This window comes from Oryzias latipes, chromosome 3 (genome assembly GCF_053564925.1).
Source record: "Oryzias latipes strain Hd-rR chromosome 3, Olatipes_Hd-rR_3.1".
NCBI classification, from domain to species: domain Eukaryota; kingdom Metazoa; phylum Chordata; class Actinopteri; order Beloniformes; family Adrianichthyidae; genus Oryzias; species Oryzias latipes.
Genome location: NC_136239.1, coordinates 8,016,599 through 8,036,523, shown reverse-complemented (window position 1 = coordinate 8,036,523; position 19,925 = coordinate 8,016,599). Strand labels below are relative to the sequence as shown.

At 39.9% G+C, this 19,925-nt stretch overlaps 1 protein-coding gene across 4 annotated transcripts in view; it reads right to left on the bottom strand.

Moving 5' to 3' along the window:
* Positions 1 to 19,925, bottom strand: part of nav2a (neuron navigator 2a) — a 124,669-nt gene that overhangs the window by 15,619 nt on the left and 89,125 nt on the right. For 2 of the 4 annotated variants that reach the window (XM_078944989.1, XM_023952282.2), the window contains exons 14-24: positions 17,078 to 17,387; positions 15,013 to 15,718; positions 13,546 to 13,765; positions 11,488 to 11,765; positions 9,003 to 9,068; positions 7,578 to 7,622; positions 6,963 to 7,123; positions 6,335 to 6,517; positions 3,074 to 3,126; positions 1,909 to 1,932; positions 1,488 to 1,562 (exon numbers count right to left, since the gene is read on the bottom strand). In XM_078944989.1, coding sequence (XP_078801115.1) covers positions 1,488 to 1,562; positions 1,909 to 1,932; positions 3,074 to 3,126; positions 6,335 to 6,517; positions 6,963 to 7,123; positions 7,578 to 7,622; positions 9,003 to 9,068; positions 11,488 to 11,765; positions 13,546 to 13,765; positions 15,013 to 15,718; positions 17,078 to 17,387 — 2,121 coding nt within the window. The remainder of the gene's footprint in view (positions 1 to 1,487; positions 1,563 to 1,908; positions 1,933 to 3,073; positions 3,127 to 6,334; positions 6,518 to 6,962; positions 7,124 to 7,577; positions 7,623 to 9,002; positions 9,069 to 11,487; positions 11,766 to 13,545; positions 13,766 to 15,012; positions 15,719 to 17,077; positions 17,388 to 19,925) is intronic. The other 2 variants (XM_078944990.1, XM_078944991.1) reach the window with 2 other exon arrangements.

Below are 19,925 nucleotides of genomic sequence, written 5' to 3'. Positions count from 1 at the left end.
TTTTCACTGTAACTAAAAATCAGAGTTGAGTGTTATTTAGCTAACATGAATGAACAAAAGCAGATTCAAAGAAGTTGAGTTTTGATAGAACCAGACCCATAACGGCCAAAAATGAGAGATTTTACTATTTCGTACTTTAATTTTACAGTGGTTCCTTGCTGTTTTGCGGTTCACCTTTCATGGAATCCCTGTTTCGTGGATTTTCTTTAGTGCTATTTTGCATCTTTGTTTTAACAGAGTATTGTCTTCTCATCCTGATTGGCTGTTGTCAACCTCCTCTGTGTCCTGTCTTCTGTACAGAAAGTGTTCAGTTTGGCAAATTTTCATAAATTTTCAACCACATCAGATCTTTGTTTTCATTCTATAAAACTGGATTCATTTTTCTGAGGAGATTTGAACTTTGAGAGTTTAAACATGAAAGAAAATGTTCATGTCTGTCTGAGAAAACTGTATAAAAAGTAAAAAAAGAAGAGTTTTATTGCCTTAAAACATCTGTAATCCTACTTTGTGGATTTCACCAATTGCGGGTTATTAATGGAATGTACCACGATAAACAAGGAAACAAAAAATAACTGAAGAATTAACAAGGTAACCGTTTTTTTTCTTCTTAATAAGGTTTTTGCCTTCAACACTCTGCCCTCCTTTCTTGAAATCCGTTACCCAACCACCTGCAGATGCCTGCAGAGGTACGTGTGAGAGTTGAGTAAGATGTTGACTGACGTGCGATTCAGGCCAGAACTTTCGGCACCAGGAGATTTTCTCCGATCCTCCCCCTCCTGCGCTTCAAGGTGTGTTCCTCGCTTTACTTTGTGTCTTTAAATATTGGAGCAAAGCCCCCCCCCATGTAAGGTGACTTTATCAGAGCTGCTCCCACCACAGTTGCAGAACGTTTTAATGTATCTAGGCATCGTGAGCTCGAAATCTTTGGTTAAAATCTTTGAAGTTTCTCAGATGTGTGCCAGAAGGTGAGTCCTCTCTGTAATCTCACACCTGGGAATCTTCCATGTCTCTGATGAACAGTGAGAACCACCAGCGTTGCTTCTTTCAGCCAGTCGATTAGAAGCCGAGCGTGGCGAGGCTTGTGCAGGAAGGAGGCTGGACGCGCCTCGAGATGGTTTAGGAGATTTTTTTCTACTCCTCTGTCAGTTGTGAAATTATACCCTTGAGATTAAAGTACTCTGCAGAAAACAAATCTTTCCTACTACAACATTCTAACATTTCTTTTTAAATAAATAATACCGATTATTAATAGGTATTCTTTGTAAAAAAAAACTAAATTAAAAAAATAAATAAAAAGCTATATATTTTTATTTTATTTACGAAAAATCTTATTTCTTTATTATATTTAGAATGAGCTCAATACAGGCTATACCGTATTTGAGATTTTTGATGATCCAAATAAATGTAAACACAGAATACTGGAAAAACTTGGTGCACATGCTTAATAGCTTTTTCTTTAGGGTGTGTGTTTGCGTGTTTATTCTTACATTTGCACTCAGCTGTGTCGTCAGGGCGGAAACCTTTTCCTGGGAGGCATCCAGCTCTCGGCGCAGCTTACGAATCTGCAGACATAAAATAAATCAACAGAAGCAGAACTAAAGTGTGGAGACATTATTCCAAAACATGGGTTATGTCACACACATATGCATGCACGAAAAGCACAAAAGAGAAGCAACTTGAGCTCAAGCACGTTCAGGGTAGAAAATAAAACCCAGCATGAGCATAAAAGAGCACATACAGGTGTACACAGGTGTGAGAGGTGGAACCAGAGCCTGTTACAGGGTCATACAACAAAATAGTTACACGTGTAACTGGATCCAACCTTTAAAAAACATCCCCATGTTTCAACAAGTCCAGAAGACAGAAAATTAAAGAGGATAGAGGTGCTGTAGGCAGGCTGGTGCTTACCTCTGACTGAGACTTCTCCTCATTCTGTAAAACAAACAGCATAAAATGAGAGAATATCATTACACGACACACTGACTGGATTCTAAAATGCTTTCATAAAAAGGGGCCGCAGGTCATGCAGCCCGTCTCCAGACGCTGTTTTGATTTATTGGCTCTGAGCTTTCTAAACCATGGAGGATATCAGCTGGTGTAATATTTCTGGGAAACAGATATCTTCCTGAAGGCATTTCACTCTTTAGGTCTCATTGTCCTTTTAGGCGCAACACAGAGTGACAGCCACAAAAGAGACGCACACAAAGCAAACACACTCGCACAAATACAACACACCTTGTTGCTGTTGAGAGAAACATGCAGCGCCCACATTTCCATGTCAGCAGGATGCAGCAAAACTGCAGCTTCTCATCACAAGTCCTAAAGGTTTGCTTTGGCAACTGATGTTCATATGCATGGAACCAATGAAACTTTCAGATTTTTGTAGAAATATGTCAATTTTCCAAGCTCATTGCCTCACATACATAAACCACGCATCTGCTGATTTAGGGTAATAACAGTTCGTGTTAGGATTCTAATTAATTGACACAATCAGTAACTAAATACCAATGGGTCAATGTATAACATGTAGATGTCCCGAGCTGAGAACTCTCAGTATTAGATAAAACACACACATTCTCAACACACATAATTGATCAGAGAGAGTAAATGGTGATGAATCAGCCGTTTGTCATTCCTACCGTTAGCTGCCAGGACGTGACAGTTCCTGCCAGAGATAATGTCGCCATCATTTTGTTTCCCTGAATCTCTGCCTCAGACGACTTAACGCTGTCTGAGACTTTTCTTGCTACACCTGCCCAGGTAAAGAAACCAGCCCTCTGAGAGAGAGGGGCGGAGCCTCACTTTGACTGTAGTGTATGTATGTGGGCTAGGCTCTGTTTGTGACTACAACAAGATGGGTTAAAGGGTACATTTACTAACTTATACACTTACAGTGTTTCTTAATCACCCTGACAATGGATAAAACTGGTTTCTACATGAATATGAGCCTTAAATTGGGGTATTATGAGAGTTTTTCAACTAAACTCTTTGTAGTTTAATTAAACACAATTATAATATTTCATTATTCCAAATAATATACAGCATTTCAACACTTGGTGGTTTTCAAACTCACCGTAGAGTAAATGGAAGAAGTGCTGGAGACCAGGGACAGAGACGATCCATGTACTGAAGAGAGGAAAAGGACAAATGTTTGTGAGGATCATTGTAAAACAAAACTCCCATACCCCCCCATGGTCTGACTGCCAAGTACATATAAATGACTGCAACCATAAAGATAAAACTTCCCTATGTTTCAGTTGAACTGTGGCACAACTAATGAAAGCCTCTGATTGCCCCTGAGAATGACTCAGCTGCTAATCACACCTCAGTGGCAGGAAAGCAACACCAGCGCTGTTTCCTGTCTGCAAGCGGATTAAAATGGATCAAGGCTGGTATGTCATAAACCATGGCGAGGGGTCGGGCTGATCCTTTAGGAGCCATTTACTCATGTCTTTGAATCAAAAGTGCTGAAGCATGGCTCACAAAGAGGGGCTTTCAAACTTCAGCTGCTGGAGACGGTGAGATGCATTCATGAAAAGAACAATGTTTGATTTCACAACTGTCTGGTTTAGATTGCAGAATTGAGTTTGGGTGGGCCATGTTTATATTCATCATCAGCACCTCAAGCATTAAAGAGTCATTTGATTGAATGAAAAGTGAATTTCTCTTCAAAATTTTGTGTTTTGGAGAGATAATGATTTTGTCCGGAATAGAACATTCTTAAAACGATCAATCCAGTCTCTGTAGATTTTTAACGTATGGTTTAGCGATAAGGTGATTTTGAGGCTGAATCAAAATTCTTCCCCTAGGGCATCTCCCTACCCCTCCAATTGTAGGGCCATTTGAAAGGGGAAGGGCTGTCCGGATTAATTTTTTTAGGGGCTTATCCTAGGAGAGCTTGGCATCTCTCCGCCATGAGGGTGTTCATCGTCATGCTGTGCCGTGGAGGAGAAGCGCTTTTCTTCACGTGGGTGTGCTCTAAAGCACAGAAGTTTACATTTAGATGTAAATAATTACTTTTTGTTTTAGCATGACCTTTAGTTACAAACCGATATGTTATGTATTTCCGAGCGCTAGCAGCTCCGCGCTGACGTAGCTGACGCGAATAACATGAATAACAGATCAACAAAAAGTTTTTTTTGTCTTAGTTGTTTAAACAGCTGTTTAATACACAGCTCCCTTGCTTTGATGCAGTTAACCTTACTGTTTCGTGGATTTTTTCAAGTTTTCCCTTTTTTGTTTTGTTTTTTACACCGCACTGTGTTCTGTGTCCTGATTGGCAATTGACCTTGTCAATCAATCTCCTCTGTGCCATGTCTCATGTAAGCTATGGAATGCATTCAGTTTGCCAAATCTACACAAATCTTCAATCGTAATCAGATCTTTGTTTTTTGTTTCATTATACTGGACAATTTTTCGGCGAAAATTTGAACTTTAAGAGTTTAGACAAGAGAGAAAAGAATGAAAATGTGAATCTCTGCCTAAGATATAATAAATATAAATATAAATAAATATAAGAAGTGTGTAGTGAGGGGTTTTACAGCATCATAATCCTACTTTACAGATTTCATGTATAGCCGTAGAGCGTGACCCCTGTGACAAACAAAAGAACATTGTATCAGTAACAATTGAGGTTTTGAATAAATAAAGCAGAAAATAATCAAATAGGACTGACTGTCGTATAGAAGTTTTCTTTTCTTAGGATCATTTAAAGGCAGAAGATGGTTGGTTTTTTACTCTGACATTCTCAAAATAGAAGATACAAAGAAGCCTGTTCTCCCTGTTAACTAAACTTTGGTTCTGAGACGTTTCAAAGTATCCAGTATCCGTCAATGAAGGGAAGGGTCAAAGGTAAGCGGAGAGAGTGGATTGGTGATGGGGTTTTCGTCCTGTCAAAACAAAAAATGTCTAATAGAAACTAGGTACAGTTCAAGAATGCAAACATGTAAACAAAAACACACCCATTCAACACAGACACACACGACACGGGAAGGAAAGTTGTGCCTAAGGTGTCTTAAACGTCACTACATCTCGCTCACACCTCCCACCATGATCCCTGTAATTATCTTGATTAAAAAAACTCAGATCGGAAAAACAGACACAGCCGATGTAGATTCCTGTGAGGGTGGGGGTCCAAAAACATTTTTTACCCTCATAATATCATACGAATGCATTTGAAAAAACCAGACCCATTATGAATTACCTGATCGACCGCACAATAAAGCTCAACAGACAGTTTTCTAACACAAGCTGGCTCTTGTTCTGTCCAAAACAAACCAAGCCCCTTTTTCCTGTAACTTGTTGGACAAAATCTACCTTTTAATCCTTTCCCCACAGACTATTGTAAAAACGTTTGAGGAAAGGAGAGTAAACTGGATTTACCACATCTACCACCAAATTACACAGAAAACACATTTCTACTGTGACAACATTCCTCACTTTTCCTAACTAGCAGATTTGTCTTGTTGTTGCATGATTGCAATCATTAAACTCAAATGAACGTGGCTTTGAAATAAGATGGCTCTACTTTTTTGCTATATTTGTTTATCTTTTGTCCTATGCCCATCAGTTATTTTAAAACAAATCGTTGTGAATGCTGAGAAAACTCTGGCGGAAAGTTTTCCTCAGCAGAGCAAAGTTGTTATCTTTCAAACAAAGAAAAGACAATGTTAGAACAAAGTGGATTATGGCCATCTATAACGGATAAAGGTTTTGTTACACAGTGTTTGCTAGTTTTTCACAAGGGTTGCAGTCTAAATACAAAGTAGACATTTGTATTTTTCACTGTTAATAATTAATGTTTTAAAGCTGCACAACCCCTTACTACAAACTAATTTTCACTCTTTTCTCTCTTGTTTAAATTTCTAAAGTTTAAATCTTTGCAGAAAAATCTGTCTAGTCTGATGGAATGGAAACAAAGATCTGATCGCAATCGAAGGTTTATGTAAATTTGACAAGCTAAATAAATTCTGTTCTGGAAACACAGCACAGAGGAGATTGCACTAAAACTAATCAGACGCCAAACACAATGCACGAAAAAAAAAAAAACGTGCAAAACTGCACTAAAGAAATTTGCAAAACAATGAGGCCATGAAAGGTGAACCATGAAATAGCAAGGGACCACTCTAGAAGTAATTACAACGGGCATTGCTTTTGATAAAAATACATTAAAATTACTTTGTCTTTATTAGTATGTTGAGGCCTCGGAGCCTAAAATGCATAATTATCTTGGCTTCTAGCATTTTACATACAGCAACGGACCACAAAAAAAACGTGTTGTTTCTCAGTTGTACAACATTTTAATTTTCACATCTATTGGTCTCCGCCCACTCACCTTCTTCAAAGCCGTCCCTGAAGGATCCGGATCGGCTCATTGTGCGAGTCTTCTCATCGAGCGACATGCAGGAGTTCCTCAGCCGGTTGTCGTTACAGGGTTCAAACGGTGTGTCTTGATTGGTCAGGCTGTTGTTGCGCAAACTAGCAAGATTGATCTGAGCCGCTGAGGTTGGGCTGGATGCTGGAAAAATAAGATATATTTTAAAATGTTGTGAATTAACAATCAATCTCAAACTCTGCAAGGAATGTTCTTAGAAACTGTAGTTTTTAGGTTTAACTATAATATATTACCATTAAAACAAAATTTAGAAATGTTTTTTCATTCAGTTTTTCTCCATTTTTGTTGGTAAATTAAAATTACTTGATTGAGCACATAGACAATATTGCCTCAAAACGTAAAAAAAAACTAACATAAAATAAAAAAAAACAACAGAAGAATTTATTATAAAATATGTTTTGAAATGATTCTGTGGTATAGTTTGGATTCTGTGGTTATAGTTTATGTCTAACTTTGTGTCAGCATGCCTGGTCTCCTGTATTTTGGGTCCTACACCAGCAGCCCCTGACATGTTTTGTCCAAAGTATTCCACATCATAGTTCAAAAAATACTTCATTCATTAGCATACCCAGCTGTCCGAAGTTAAAGCGAGTGCCAGAAGGAGAGGTAAGGCTGGATCCAGGGGAGAATGGAGAGTTACTAGCAGAGTCCTGCAGCCCGCTGGTGGAGTGTGAACGCAGCCAGTCACGTGCCTCTTCCTGGCCTCGTAGCTGAGGTGAAGGGCCATACCTACAAAGGTCAACCTACATATTAGAATATGACCCAAAACACTGAACAGTGGGTGGTGCCTGGGTGTAAACACGGTGAGCTGATGCGCAGTTGGGTTTTTCCTCCACAAGCAGCCAGATTAACAGTGTGGATCAGCAATGAGAATGAATAAGAGACATTAAAAAGAGCGTGATCGTGTATTGATTCCAGCTGGGAGCAACAGAAACCAAAGCAGGAAAACTCCAAAGCAAATGTGACCACCTGGTGTAGCGTCATGCCTATTTCAGCAAAACACAGTGATAGCTCTGCGCAGGGGACAAAATGACAAGCCTCTGAACAGAAACAAACACAACACAAGTGCAAGGAGCCAAACAAAAGCCTTGACCGGGGAATGTGGACGCAGAAAAACAGATATACAAGAAGGCAATTTGGTGAACCACTGTGACAAAAAAAAAGCGGAGCTTGGATAAAGTACCTGAATCCCTTCTTAGGAAGAGTGTTTCTACCACAGTGTGGCCCGCTGTGGGAGAAAAACACTTGAGAAAGCGAAAACAAAAGGGACAAGAATGCATGGAAACACATGGCTTTTGGGAAAGCTTTCATATCTAATCAGATTCATCATTTCACTCTATGTCAAATTAAAGCCATCTATGGCAGAGGTCTGCAACCAGAGGGGGCTCTTGACCGCTTCATTGAGGCTCCTGGTTAAAGATAAATAAAAATGTTTTACATTTACATTAAACATATTTAATTGAGGCGTATCACGCAAAACAAATTGGTCAAACTTTGTGCAACTCATTCACAAACAGTTGAGGCACAGTGTGTATCACTCTGACTTGCCCCTGACTACATTACCCATAATGCTCCAACGATGCATCAAGCAGTGCACTTCGTAGTTTACTAAAGTCGTAATAAAAAGTTTTGACAGATATTGGAGTGCTGTGTACCACAGAAAATCAATTGGACATCAATAGTTACAGGCAGAACTCATAAATAGGGCAAATTTGCTATTGTTGTAAAATGCACGAATTCTAAGTGTACCGTATGGTTCGAAAAGTACAGCAAGGGTGACCTAGTTCTGATTTACAAGTTACTGGCTGAGATGTACCAAAAATGGTCAAACAAATTGTGCCTATACTTTTACCTACATTTACATGTACCTACATTTACTACATTAAGATGAGAGTGGTACAGGGTGTCTTTTATTTTGAAAGGAAGTGACGTAAACGTTTGTCAAAAGTATTTCATATTTTAAAAAAGGTTATTTTCTCTTTATGTTTTATTTATGCCCAAAAAGTTTATGTTTATCATAATACCAGTATTATAAATGCACATCAGTGTCTTCTTTTCTAAAGGGTGAAGTAAGACTTTGTGGCTCCCAGGTTTTAGTCAATAGAAAATCGAAGGTTTCTTAGTTCTTTCTTAGTTCTTTAAAACTTTAGAAGCTTCTCAGATATGCAGTTATAAGTCCATATGCCCTGAAGAGATGAATCCTGAGATACATTAATCTAAAAATTAGTAAAATCTGAGAAATGAAAAAATATGTCCTATAATATCCATGAAGGAAAGGGTATGTACAGTTGGGTCTATAATGGAAATTCTGGTTAGCCCATGCAGTAAAACAAAATGCTTTTAAACTTTGGATCTTTTTTAAAGCACAAAGTTATTCTGTATTTAAGCACAAGGTGGCACTAGGGTGACTGCAGGCGTAAACTAACAAACTAACCAAAAACAAATCCTCACATTTACACTCATACATGTGCTTCATAAACACACGCCCAAAGTGCCACACAGAGCAGCAAAGCATCCGCCGTTTTCACTGTGCTGCTCTGTGTGGCAGCAGGTGATGGTTCCACAGCTCTCCCAGCTGCAGCCGAACACCACACACAGGTACATTTACCTGTCCTGCCTCCGAGGTAGAGTGTTTCGGCTGAATATGGGGCTAGCAGAGGGGGAGGACAGGGGACTGATGAAGACAGAAAAACACACACAGAGAAAACAACAAAGTCTTAGAGAGTAAGGAAGAAAGACCCAGTGTGAGATTTTCTACTGATACAGAAACAGTCAAAACAGAGATACCTTAGTCCAGAACTTCCACTTTAGGTGCCTTAATACTTTATAACAGAACCAGGAAGAAATCTGCTATAGACCACAACTGGAATCAGCTTCAAAAGGTATTTCTTTTGATATTTCAGTTCTTTGTTTCAATTGAGAGAATGGCACACAAAATGCGACATTCTGAGGTTTTTGAAAGCATCATCTTGATTTTAAAGACTCTAAAGAAAAATAAATTCTCAGACGAGGCAAAATCTTAAATGTTTAAGGGTTATTTTAGCAACATGGTGCCTTCCAGAATGTGTTTGCCTCAGAGAGCTAGTTGTGGTGGATGTTTGGCCCTGCCACTCATTCACTGATCAATACACAAATAATCGTATATTCAATGACAATCTTAATTTCAAAAACACCCCTCAACTTAACTGTTTTATTTTGTTTGCATCAAAATTCACCCATTTTCACAGTTAATAAAGATTCTGTTCTGACCTGAACACATTATGAAGGTTGAGTGAGCATGAAAGTTTGGCCTAATACACACATTTGAGATGAAGCTGAAGGGATTCTTATCCATCATGTCACTAACTTAGAATCTTCTGCTGTGAAGTACAGCAACATTTTTACTCCCTTCGCCGTAGGCATTTTGAATCAAGCTCCGCCCACCTTCACCAGTTCTTATATTGGCCCACCCACAATCCCTGGAAAGGTAAAAAGATAGGCTAGAATAGAAGAGCAAAAACGAACGGAATACGAGTGATTGGCATGCCCAAAATGAAATATCAAAATCCACGTATTTGCCACCGAGTTTCAGTTCCCATCTCTGGTTAAAACTGAGTTGTATATGTGTCATTGAGCTCTGCAACAATCACAACCACAAAGATAATGAGTGAACATCTACCACGAGATGGTTCTCGCCAGATCTTGATGATCTTGATGATCTTGATGCTGTTTTGGTGCAGACCTGCTGAAAGAAGCTCCATGTACTGTGCTGCCCACTAGTGGTTGGGGGTTTAAGCGGAACACAGAAGCAAGACGCTGAACTATATGTGAGCGATTAAAAATCGTTCAGGCAACGTTTGAAATCGATACAATTTTTGCCAAATGAAGTATCTCGATATTTCACAGAGTGGACTTTTTTCTTACACCCCTACTCTTCTGCTGAAATCTGAATTCATGCTTTTATTACATCAAGATTAGATTACTGTAATGCCCTCCTTTCTGGGGTAAAGACACCACAGAACTCTGCTGCTCAGATTTTAACGAGAACCGGGAAGAGGGAGCACATTACACCGATCCTAAAATCTCTGCACTGGCTCCGTGTCAGCTTCAGGATTGATTTTAAGATTCTTTTAATAGTTTACAAGAGTGTTCATGGTCTTGGTCCTTCTTTTGAATCAGATTTTCTTTTAACTTATGAACCTCCCAGAGCCCTTAGATCCTCAGGCGCGGGCCTGCTGAAGGTCCCCAGGGTCAGGACAAAAAACCACGGCGAGGCCTCATTTAGAAACTACGGGCCTCGTCTGTGGAACAGCCTACCTGAGGATGTCAGGGCCTCATCCACTGTCGAGGTTTTGAAAAGAAATTAAAGACTTATCTATTTAATTCAGCTTTTAATTAGATCTCCTATTGGGGATCTAAAATTTTCACTGTTATATTTTATGATATATTATTTTAATTATTTAGTTTTTGTCTTTACATCTTAACTTATCTAATTTATATTTCAGGTGCTTTAGACCTTTTATGCATTAACTTATTTTAATTTTTTTTACATTTTAGCTGTTTTTATATTTTCACTTTTCTTTTTCTCACTTTTACATTTTAGACGGTTTATGAGTGTTTTCTCACCCTTGGCTGTGGTGTTTGTGTCTCTGCTGACACCCAGGCCAACAGGAGGACAGAGCAGATGGCACCTTCTTGGTTCTGTCTCATTTAGGTATTTTTTTCCTTCTTAAGTCATTTCTCTTTTACTTGTGCTTGTTTTATGTTTTTTATTATGAGGGGCTTTTTTACTTATTCTTTGCACTGGTGTTTTTGCATCCTTGTTTGTTTTTATTTACAGCACCATGAGCTGTTTTCTTTACATGAAAGGTCCAATAGAAATAAATTAATTTGAATTTTACTGAATGCTATTGTCTGAGCAGAAACATAAATGTGGACGGCTATCTCTTACAAACATCCTAGAAAACATGAAAGCTTGATTTTAAAACAAAAGCATTTAAAGTACGCACTCTGCATAGGGTCAAACATTAGAACATTTAGCTCTGCTTGTAGTTGGGGAGTAAGGAGCCATAAAGACCAAAAGCTTCTTCAGTTTCTTCAGTCTGTGTCCTCACCTCTCAGACACGCCAACTTTGACGCTAGCAGTGCGACCCAGAGCGGACAGCGTGTCCTCCCTGTGGTTCCCATGGCCACCGGCGCTGCTCAGGCTCATATCGATGGACTCGCTGCTTGTGTGCATACTGCTGACTGAGGGGAAGCCCATGCTACCCGCTCCACCATGTCCACCCAGAGTACCCTCCCTGCTTGGGACAGAGGAGCCACTGAAGGTAGTCCCCCATGTCAGGCTGTTGGAGGGGCCAGTGGAGGAGTAGACTGATCCTGGACTGGAGGCCTGTGGATTGGAATACATCTACTGTCAATCTGAGACTGATAAACAAACTGTTGTAAAATTAGTCAAACCTTCTAACTTGACACATGCTCTTTTTTAAAGTTTAAGTTTATCATTGTAATTTTCTAAGTGTATTCTAAGTGTGTTATAATGTTCATTCCTCACAAATAACAACCCCAAAGTGGCATTTTGATCCATTCACAAATCTCTGAGAATTCCTATAAAAACCTGCTGTCTGACCTGCTTTTTTTCCTTCCGATCCGCAAAAACGAGCGGGTTCTCGCATTCTGATGTCATAAAATGAAAACAGCCCCTTCAAGAAAGAGTCTGCGCTGCCAGCACAGCCCCCAGGCTAACGCACACATCCACTTTCTACGTGGAGCTAGCGGTAATAAACGTTTTCCTTTCACATGCACACTATGCAGCTGCATCTTTGCAAAAATGTGGATGTTGTTTGCTTTCGTGGTTGAAACGCAGACATGCTGCAGAGGCCGACTCTTGGTTGACGGAGAGAAAGGTGGTGCCTCAGAGAGCTAGTCATCTTACTTCTGGGTAGAAAAATGAGCTGTGGAAAAAAACTCATATTTCATTTAAAAAATATTTTTCAGTGTGTTAAAGTTAATATATTATCATCTATATGGATATAATTTACTCTAAAAGGCTTAAGGAAAGCATATAGATCCTTTAAATTGACTATGATATTTGAAATATGATATATTTCATAATTTGATATATGAAAATTATTGCGAAAATTATTATCAAAAATTAGATTCTTATTAAATAAATAAATAAATAAATATTAAATATTAAATAAATACAGCTGCAAAAGTGTAAAAGTGTAATTAGTGTAAGTTATTTATTGTAAATAAGTTTCTCAATACTGTAGTTAATTTTTTTTGCAAACCTTTATCGTTTTTTTAAAGCATTTTGTGCCACAAAGCACCAGTATAAAAATACTTTTATGGTACACAAAATAGTAGGATTACAAACTCAAACTTTCAAACAGCAATCTTTGTTTTAAGCAGAAACATATTTAGGTTGATTATATTTTTTTGGCCACTAGAGGACATTAAAATTCTAAACAACAAAAATCTCAGTAAAAAGGTTGCAGTTGTTCCTGGAAATCTATACTTTTAAGTCTCTGCAGCTGATGCATTAAAAGCTTGTCCGGTGTTAAATGAGAATGTTTTTTCCTGTACCACCCGCTGTGTAAAGACAAAACAACCTGTTTTAGATTACCTTAATGTCAACTGTAGGGCTTCTCAACTTCTTTTGAAATTTGAAAAAACAAAGCCCGTCATACCCCCATATGATTCAGAGCTGGTCTGATAAAAAGCTATGAATCACACACAAGGAGGATGACAGAGCGTGCTCAGACATTTCTGCTGATTGTTTGTCAAATGAAAGCTGCGTTTTACCTGCAGCTCTGGAACAAGTCAGCATCACATCTGTGGTTTTGGTCAAATAAGAACAAAAGGATTCCATTGTCCTTGCCAAGGTCTGGGAGTCCTTACACAAACACTTTCTTTGACTCATGCAAACTTTTATAACCTCTGAGATCAAAACAATAGAACAGTGTTTGATGGTAAGTCCTTCACTGACAAACAATGAAAACCCAAAAAAGATGAAAAGATAAAATCCCACACAGAACAGAGCTAACCCATCCCCCTAACCCATTTAAAAAACCCGCCTAAACCATTTGGGGTCACATGGTTGCTGGAGCCTATCCTAGCTACTGTTGGGCAATGGTGGGGTACCTTTGAAGTATTCTGTTTTGCCTCACCTGCTCACTGCCCAGCGTCCCTGTCCCTGAACCCAGTACTTTGCCTCCAATTAGAGGGTAGCTGGCCTCAGCGTCCCCACCTGCCAGGCCTCCATCAGGGGACTCCAAGACTGTGGCAACATGGTTCATGGTAGCATGAGGGTTTGAGATGACAGTGGAGTTCTTCATGTTTTCAGCTGTAGTGACAGGAGCCTGTTTACTGGGCTTCACACCAAATAATCTGTTGGTCCATGAGGCAAAAGAGAAAGAGCAGTTAGCTGGAGATGGCACAAATGGACAATTTAACATTTTTCACTTTTTGAAAAGGTACAAAACAATTATCTAAAGACCAACTCTGATGAAAATTGTGTGTTTTTGACATGTTCTTGTGGCCTTTTTCTGACGATGGAGGACGCATACAAGGAAAATTGAAAATTTATTTATTCAAGTCATTGTGAATCAGGAGCAGACAAAAAAAACACTTTTTTAAAAAGAGCTTTAGTGACATAGAAAACACAATGGACCGGCCATAAGCTCCCTGCTCGCTTAAAAAGAGAGCTCTCAGCAATGGGAAGGAGGAATGATGGTGGTCCAAGCCCCCAACTCAGAGGGCTTGGACTCTGAACTCAGAGGTGAATTTCCAATGAACTCCCAGAAAACAACACAGGTGTGTTGATTTGAGCTAAAAGGGACATATTCATAATTAAAAGACCACTGGAAATGCTTTGTAAATAGATCAAGAGATGATTGGGGTGGGTTTTTCATTGCAAAGTAAAGTAATGATGGGATGGGATTTAAGTGGGATTAGTTTTAGAATTTAACTTTAGTATTAAATATTTTGCATTCTCCAAGTTTAAATGACTTGTGTTTGACAGTGCCAGCCAACAACAACTGACTGAAATAAGAGAGTAATAGAGGAAATGCAAGGACACAGCCAATGTAGCACACACACACACGCACGCACGCACGCACACACATGCACACACACACAGTTTTCTGCTAACACTGGGGTAGAGTTAAATAACAGGCTGTGATGACTGGAGCCACAGTGAGCAATAATAGCTGCTCATTCTCTTTGAAGAGTTATCACTCCCTCACATTAATGAGGCTAGGGCGCTGAGGTAAGACTTAGCTTCCATTACACAGCACCACACCCTCTCCTTTCAGCCCCCCCCGAGACCACTGAGGCTCAGGGTTGGCAGCTGATCAACTGAACTCAAGACCTCCTTTCACAATGATCCCAGTGAACCTCACAGACTGTGTGTGTGTGTGTGTGCATGCTTGTGTGGACAAGCTTACACGCGTTATCCTTACTCCATGTGCTCAGAGGTTTTATGGCTGCTGCTTGCTCGTTTGTAATGTGTCGTTTGTAACGTTGTTAAAGAAAAGTCAAGATCTTGCTAAAGGCCCACTCTTGCAGAGAACTTTAGCATATGGGTCACTTCCCAGTATCTCTATGATAAAAAGTGTGCATGTTTGTGCCCTCACCTGCGCAGCGTCGGCGAAGAAACCTGCTGTCTTCCTGTCAAAGGAACAGTTGCCGCTCCTGCGCTCCTGAGGTTGTCGGTCTCCGACCCCCCCTTCTCTCTGTCCGTCTGATTGGTCAACAGGCCTCCAGAGCTGTTTGGCTTGTTGATGCTGAAAGAGTTTTTCCCATGAGAGGTGACAGAAAGCACCGCCGCCTCAATGCTGCTGGTGGAGGAGCGGTTTCCGTTGCGCGCTGCGGCTCCGGAGCGGCTGGGTCTTGGCAAACTGCGGTACTGAAGAGTGGAGCGGGCACTCATGGGGAGAAAGCCGTCGTCATGATGACCCAACAATGAGCTTCCGTCCGGCCCACTGGACTTCAAACCTCCTGACAGTGAGCGTGCCCCTGATTTAGGCATCTTCCCTAGAGTGGCTGACCCACTGGTGATGGTGGCACCACTTGCCGTAACCATGGTTACCACTCCAGAACCTTGCTTCTTGAAGCCAAAAGTGCTGGTCGGGGTGCGTGAAACCAGGGTATGCATCTGGGCGGGGGGGTCGGAGGAGGTATGCGTGAGTGTATTTGTGGCGGTCTGGCGGCTGGCGGGGGCAGAGTGTTTTTTTGTTTCGTCTCCACTGCTACGTCCGGCGTCTGAGGGGGAGCGATGGAGGCCGTTTGATTGAGGAGACAGGCGTCCTTTTTCCGAAACCTTAACATCATCTGTTTTACCTGATGAACACATCAAAGAAGCAGAAACTTAAAAAAAATGTCTTCAATGAATAAAAACATAATTACACTGCCATTTTCCAAGGACTTTACGGTTCAATATTGCAGTAAAATTCTTTCACATGCATCCAGTACGTCTGAGTTTTTTACAGGGCAGATTTTGAAAAAGGATTAGAAAACAAATTATTTCAGTTTATTTATAAAGAGGCAGTTCACAATGCTGCCATTTCAAAGTACTACACAAAATACAAAAAGCATCAAGCAGAGATTTTATAGGAACAATCATATAGTCCAATTCATTCCAGATAAGTAGATATCAAGACACCATAGGCCATTTATCACCAACCCCTGGGCCGCTGACCAGTACCACTGGCGCAGGGGAAAAAATACGATGCGTTTTTTCTGTTTTATTTCTAATCTGATTCTGAGGGGAAGTCTGAAAAAACATCTCGATTCTCTCCACCACATCCGACTCATTCGTCTGTCTAATGTCATGAAAATGCTGCTAATAAAGTTTCTGAAACTGTGGACTCACCTTTTTGATCATATTTAGAAAATAAACAAGGCTGTTGGCGTCACATTTTGAGGCTTCCACTTTCAAAGTTATGAGTCATAGGAAAATCTATATCACATTATAATAGTTCCAGGAAATCTAGTGCACAGATAAAGTTTAAAGCTCTGCTTCTGTGCCTGTCCCAAGCTAAAAAATAAAATTGAGAGGGTTGCGTCAGGAAGGGCATCCGGCGTAACACATTGCCAAGTTAACCATGCGACTCATCCTCAAAGGAGAGGTTGTTTCGCTGTGGCGACCCCTGATGGGAAAAGCCGAAAGAGGAAGAAGAATATCGATAGATAGAGAGAGAGAGAGAGAGAGAGAGAGAGAGAGAGAGAGAGAGATAGAGAGATAGAGAGATAGAGAGATAGAGAGATAGAGAGAGAGAGAGAGAGAGAGAGAGAGAGAGAGAGAGATAGAGAGATAGAGAGATAGAGAGATAGAGAGATAGAGAGATAGATAGATAGATAGATAGATAGATAGATAGATAGATAGATAGATAGATAGATAGATAGATAGATAGATAGATAGATAGATAGATAGATAGATAGATATAGATATATCTATCTATCTATATCTATATAGATATATAGATATATCTATGAAAAATATTTTCGGACATTTCTGTGGCCTGCAAAAGGTAGAGGACCAATGCTTTAGACTTTTTGTCGTTAACAGAATACGTTAAAGATTTTTGAGGCAATTCCCATACTGAGCAAACAAATTTTGTAAATCTTTTTTACATAAAACTCCTCTTACAGCTGTTACAACATTTCTTGTCTCTGTTGGTGATGGGTATAGGATCTTACCTGAACTGTGGCTCTTGAGGCCAGTTGAACCTGTGGAGCCTGTGCTACTTGTGCTTTTTGTCCGAGGTGAAGTCACCCCCACCTGAGTGCTCATGCCTCTTCTCCAGGAGCCTGTGTGGGAGGCTGAGGGGGTCTTCCGTCCCGAGCCACTTTTATCTGACTCATCTGCGGTATAAGGGTTCCTGCGGTTTAATTTGGAGTCCATCCTGATCCCGCTGTCTGATCCTTCGACTGGCTTCTTCACCTCTTCTCCTGCCCAGGCTTGGTGAACGTCTGCTGAGGCAGAGTGCTTCTCTGCATCCGTAACTGGCTAAAATCACAAATACACGCAAACTGAGAAGCAGCTGGTTTTAAAAAGTGCACATTAATATGCTCCAAATAGAATATTTCCAACTATTAGCCAAGCACTAGACATTTGTTATCACCTGGCCAAGTTCAGTTCAAAAGTTCAAAAATTTGTGAGGGGGCTGTGGGCTCTCTTGGGGTAAACTCATTAGGTCATCTGCTCCTCCTTCCAGTGGAATCATGTCTGAAACACCTCGAGTGGGAGGTAAAAGGAGGTCATCCTGACCATTTGCCCAAGCCAAATCAACTGGGTCCCTTTGAAGCCCTTCCCACGAACTTTTAAGTATATTTGCCAAGAATAAAGAGCTGGTAACTCATGCTGTTGCTGTGGAATCCTAGATTCAAATATCTCTGCCATGAGGCTTCAAAAGGAGGGTTAGGAAGGGATTCTTCTGCAGTAAAATCTGTAAAGCAACTTTTCAAAGGCACTGTGCTTATTCAAAACATGTTAAAAGCCAAACGGAAAATTCTGCCGAACACTATTCAATCCCCATTTCCGGCTGTTTCTGAGGATAATAATAATAATTGGAGAAAGTATCATCATGTGATTGGATCGGGACATGCCTAATAATGTGATCATTTTCTTCTGTCTGTTTTTTATAGCTTTTTTTATTTTAAAATGTCTTGCATAGTAAAGTTGAACAAAGAACAATAAATTAATCTTTTTTTTTAAATAAATTAAAAATCGTTGTTGGAAAAGCCCCTCATTTAACACAATTTATTTCAGGAATAAGAATTTCATTTTTTCTGTCTTCTTAAGAGTTGGCAGAATGTTTGGGGCAAAACACAAACAGCAAAGGACAGGAAAAAGGAAACTTATATAAGTTATAAGGTATCTTAACTAACTTTGCATGATCTTGTTTTGAAAGCTATATTTTTGATAGCTACCACAACAAATCTTGGTATTCCTCTTAAGTATTCTTCATAACTTTTCTTATGAATAAACTTTTTAAAAAGCAGCTGTTAAATTGAGTTCATTTGCTTGTGGGACAGTTTTAACCTTTGCAGCTGTCTTGGCATCACTACTCTGCAAAAAAAAAAAAAAGCGAGAGAAAAAGAGAGCACAGTCCAGCCAATGTACGGACGAGGCAGACGTCATGAACCTGCATTGTGTCTGCCAGCTGAGCTTCGGTCATGTCTTTGGTTTTTTTATTAGCCTCCACAGATATCATCACATGCATATAACACTCTAACATCAGATAAAATAGATATTTCTGTAGATTGTAAAGTCTGAACCAAACAGCTGAAAGAGTTTAAATGATAAAACAATACTTTCAAAAAACTAAAGTCTGAGAAAGGAAGACACAAAAAGAAATAGCTCAATAGTCATCCCCTACCCTCACAGGTTGGACTATTTAATAAAGTTCAGACATTGAAACATGGCTGTCTTAATTCACATTCATCCAGTTTGATTCCACTGTAACAGTAGATCCCGGTGACTGTTATTTTTTTACCTACTATTTTGGTACCAGTTAGGACGTTTTTCAAAAAGACGTCTGTGATGTTAGAGGCAAAGAAGAAGGAGAGCCACTCATTTCAGACAGAACTGTCTACTGAAGACAGCATGTAAACTGGCTGAATGAAAGACATGTCTCAATGGACAGAAACAGCTTTTGTCCACATTTTCTTCAAGTGTTCGGCTAAAATGTTAAACATGTTTAAAAATAGAGCATAAAGTGTGAGACTTAAAGATTCACTCCAATGAAAATTGAGTTTATGGTGTTTTTACAATGTTTCCTGATGCATTTTTCTCATGGAGGACATATATAAAGAACATCAAGCTTAAAATGCATTTCCGACTGTTTCTTTATTCAAATTGTTGTGAATCAGGAACAGATGAAAAAATACAGTTTGAAAGAGATCCTATTTGTGTATGTAGAAATGCTCTGGGAGGGCCACAGGCTCCCTGCTCCGCTCCATTCTGATCCATCCACTTGCAGACAAAAACAACAGCATAATCATAATTCATAAGAGTACTGGGAACGCTTTGGAAATAGATCAAGAGATGACTGGAGAGGGACTTACAACCTACAACTTACAGACAGTCAGTTAGACTTAATGGTTGTCTTGGTTCTCAGTCAGATCTATAACCAATGGGGGGCTGGCAGAGATCGCCCTTCGACATTTGTCCTACATCATATGTACCATAATTTCCGGACTATACGTCGCTACTTTTTTCCTGCGCTTACAGCCCTGCGGCTTGTTCAGTGACACGGCTAATTTATGGATTTAATTGGCGGCCGCCATGTACGTACTTTCGGACTCGGATGGTTTGAATTCTCTATCTGACACCAAGCACAAGTCATTTGTTTTTCAATACATTAAACAGCCAAACAGCATGAACCTGACTTCAGGTCTTAGACACTTCAGTCATGGTTCAACAAAACGAAACACGCATGCCCGGCCGCATCCCAGAATCCTTTGGTGCCATTAGACTCAAGGTGCACGTGATCGCCGCTACAATATGATGAAGCTTTCAAGTTAAAAGCAATAGTTAAAAGCA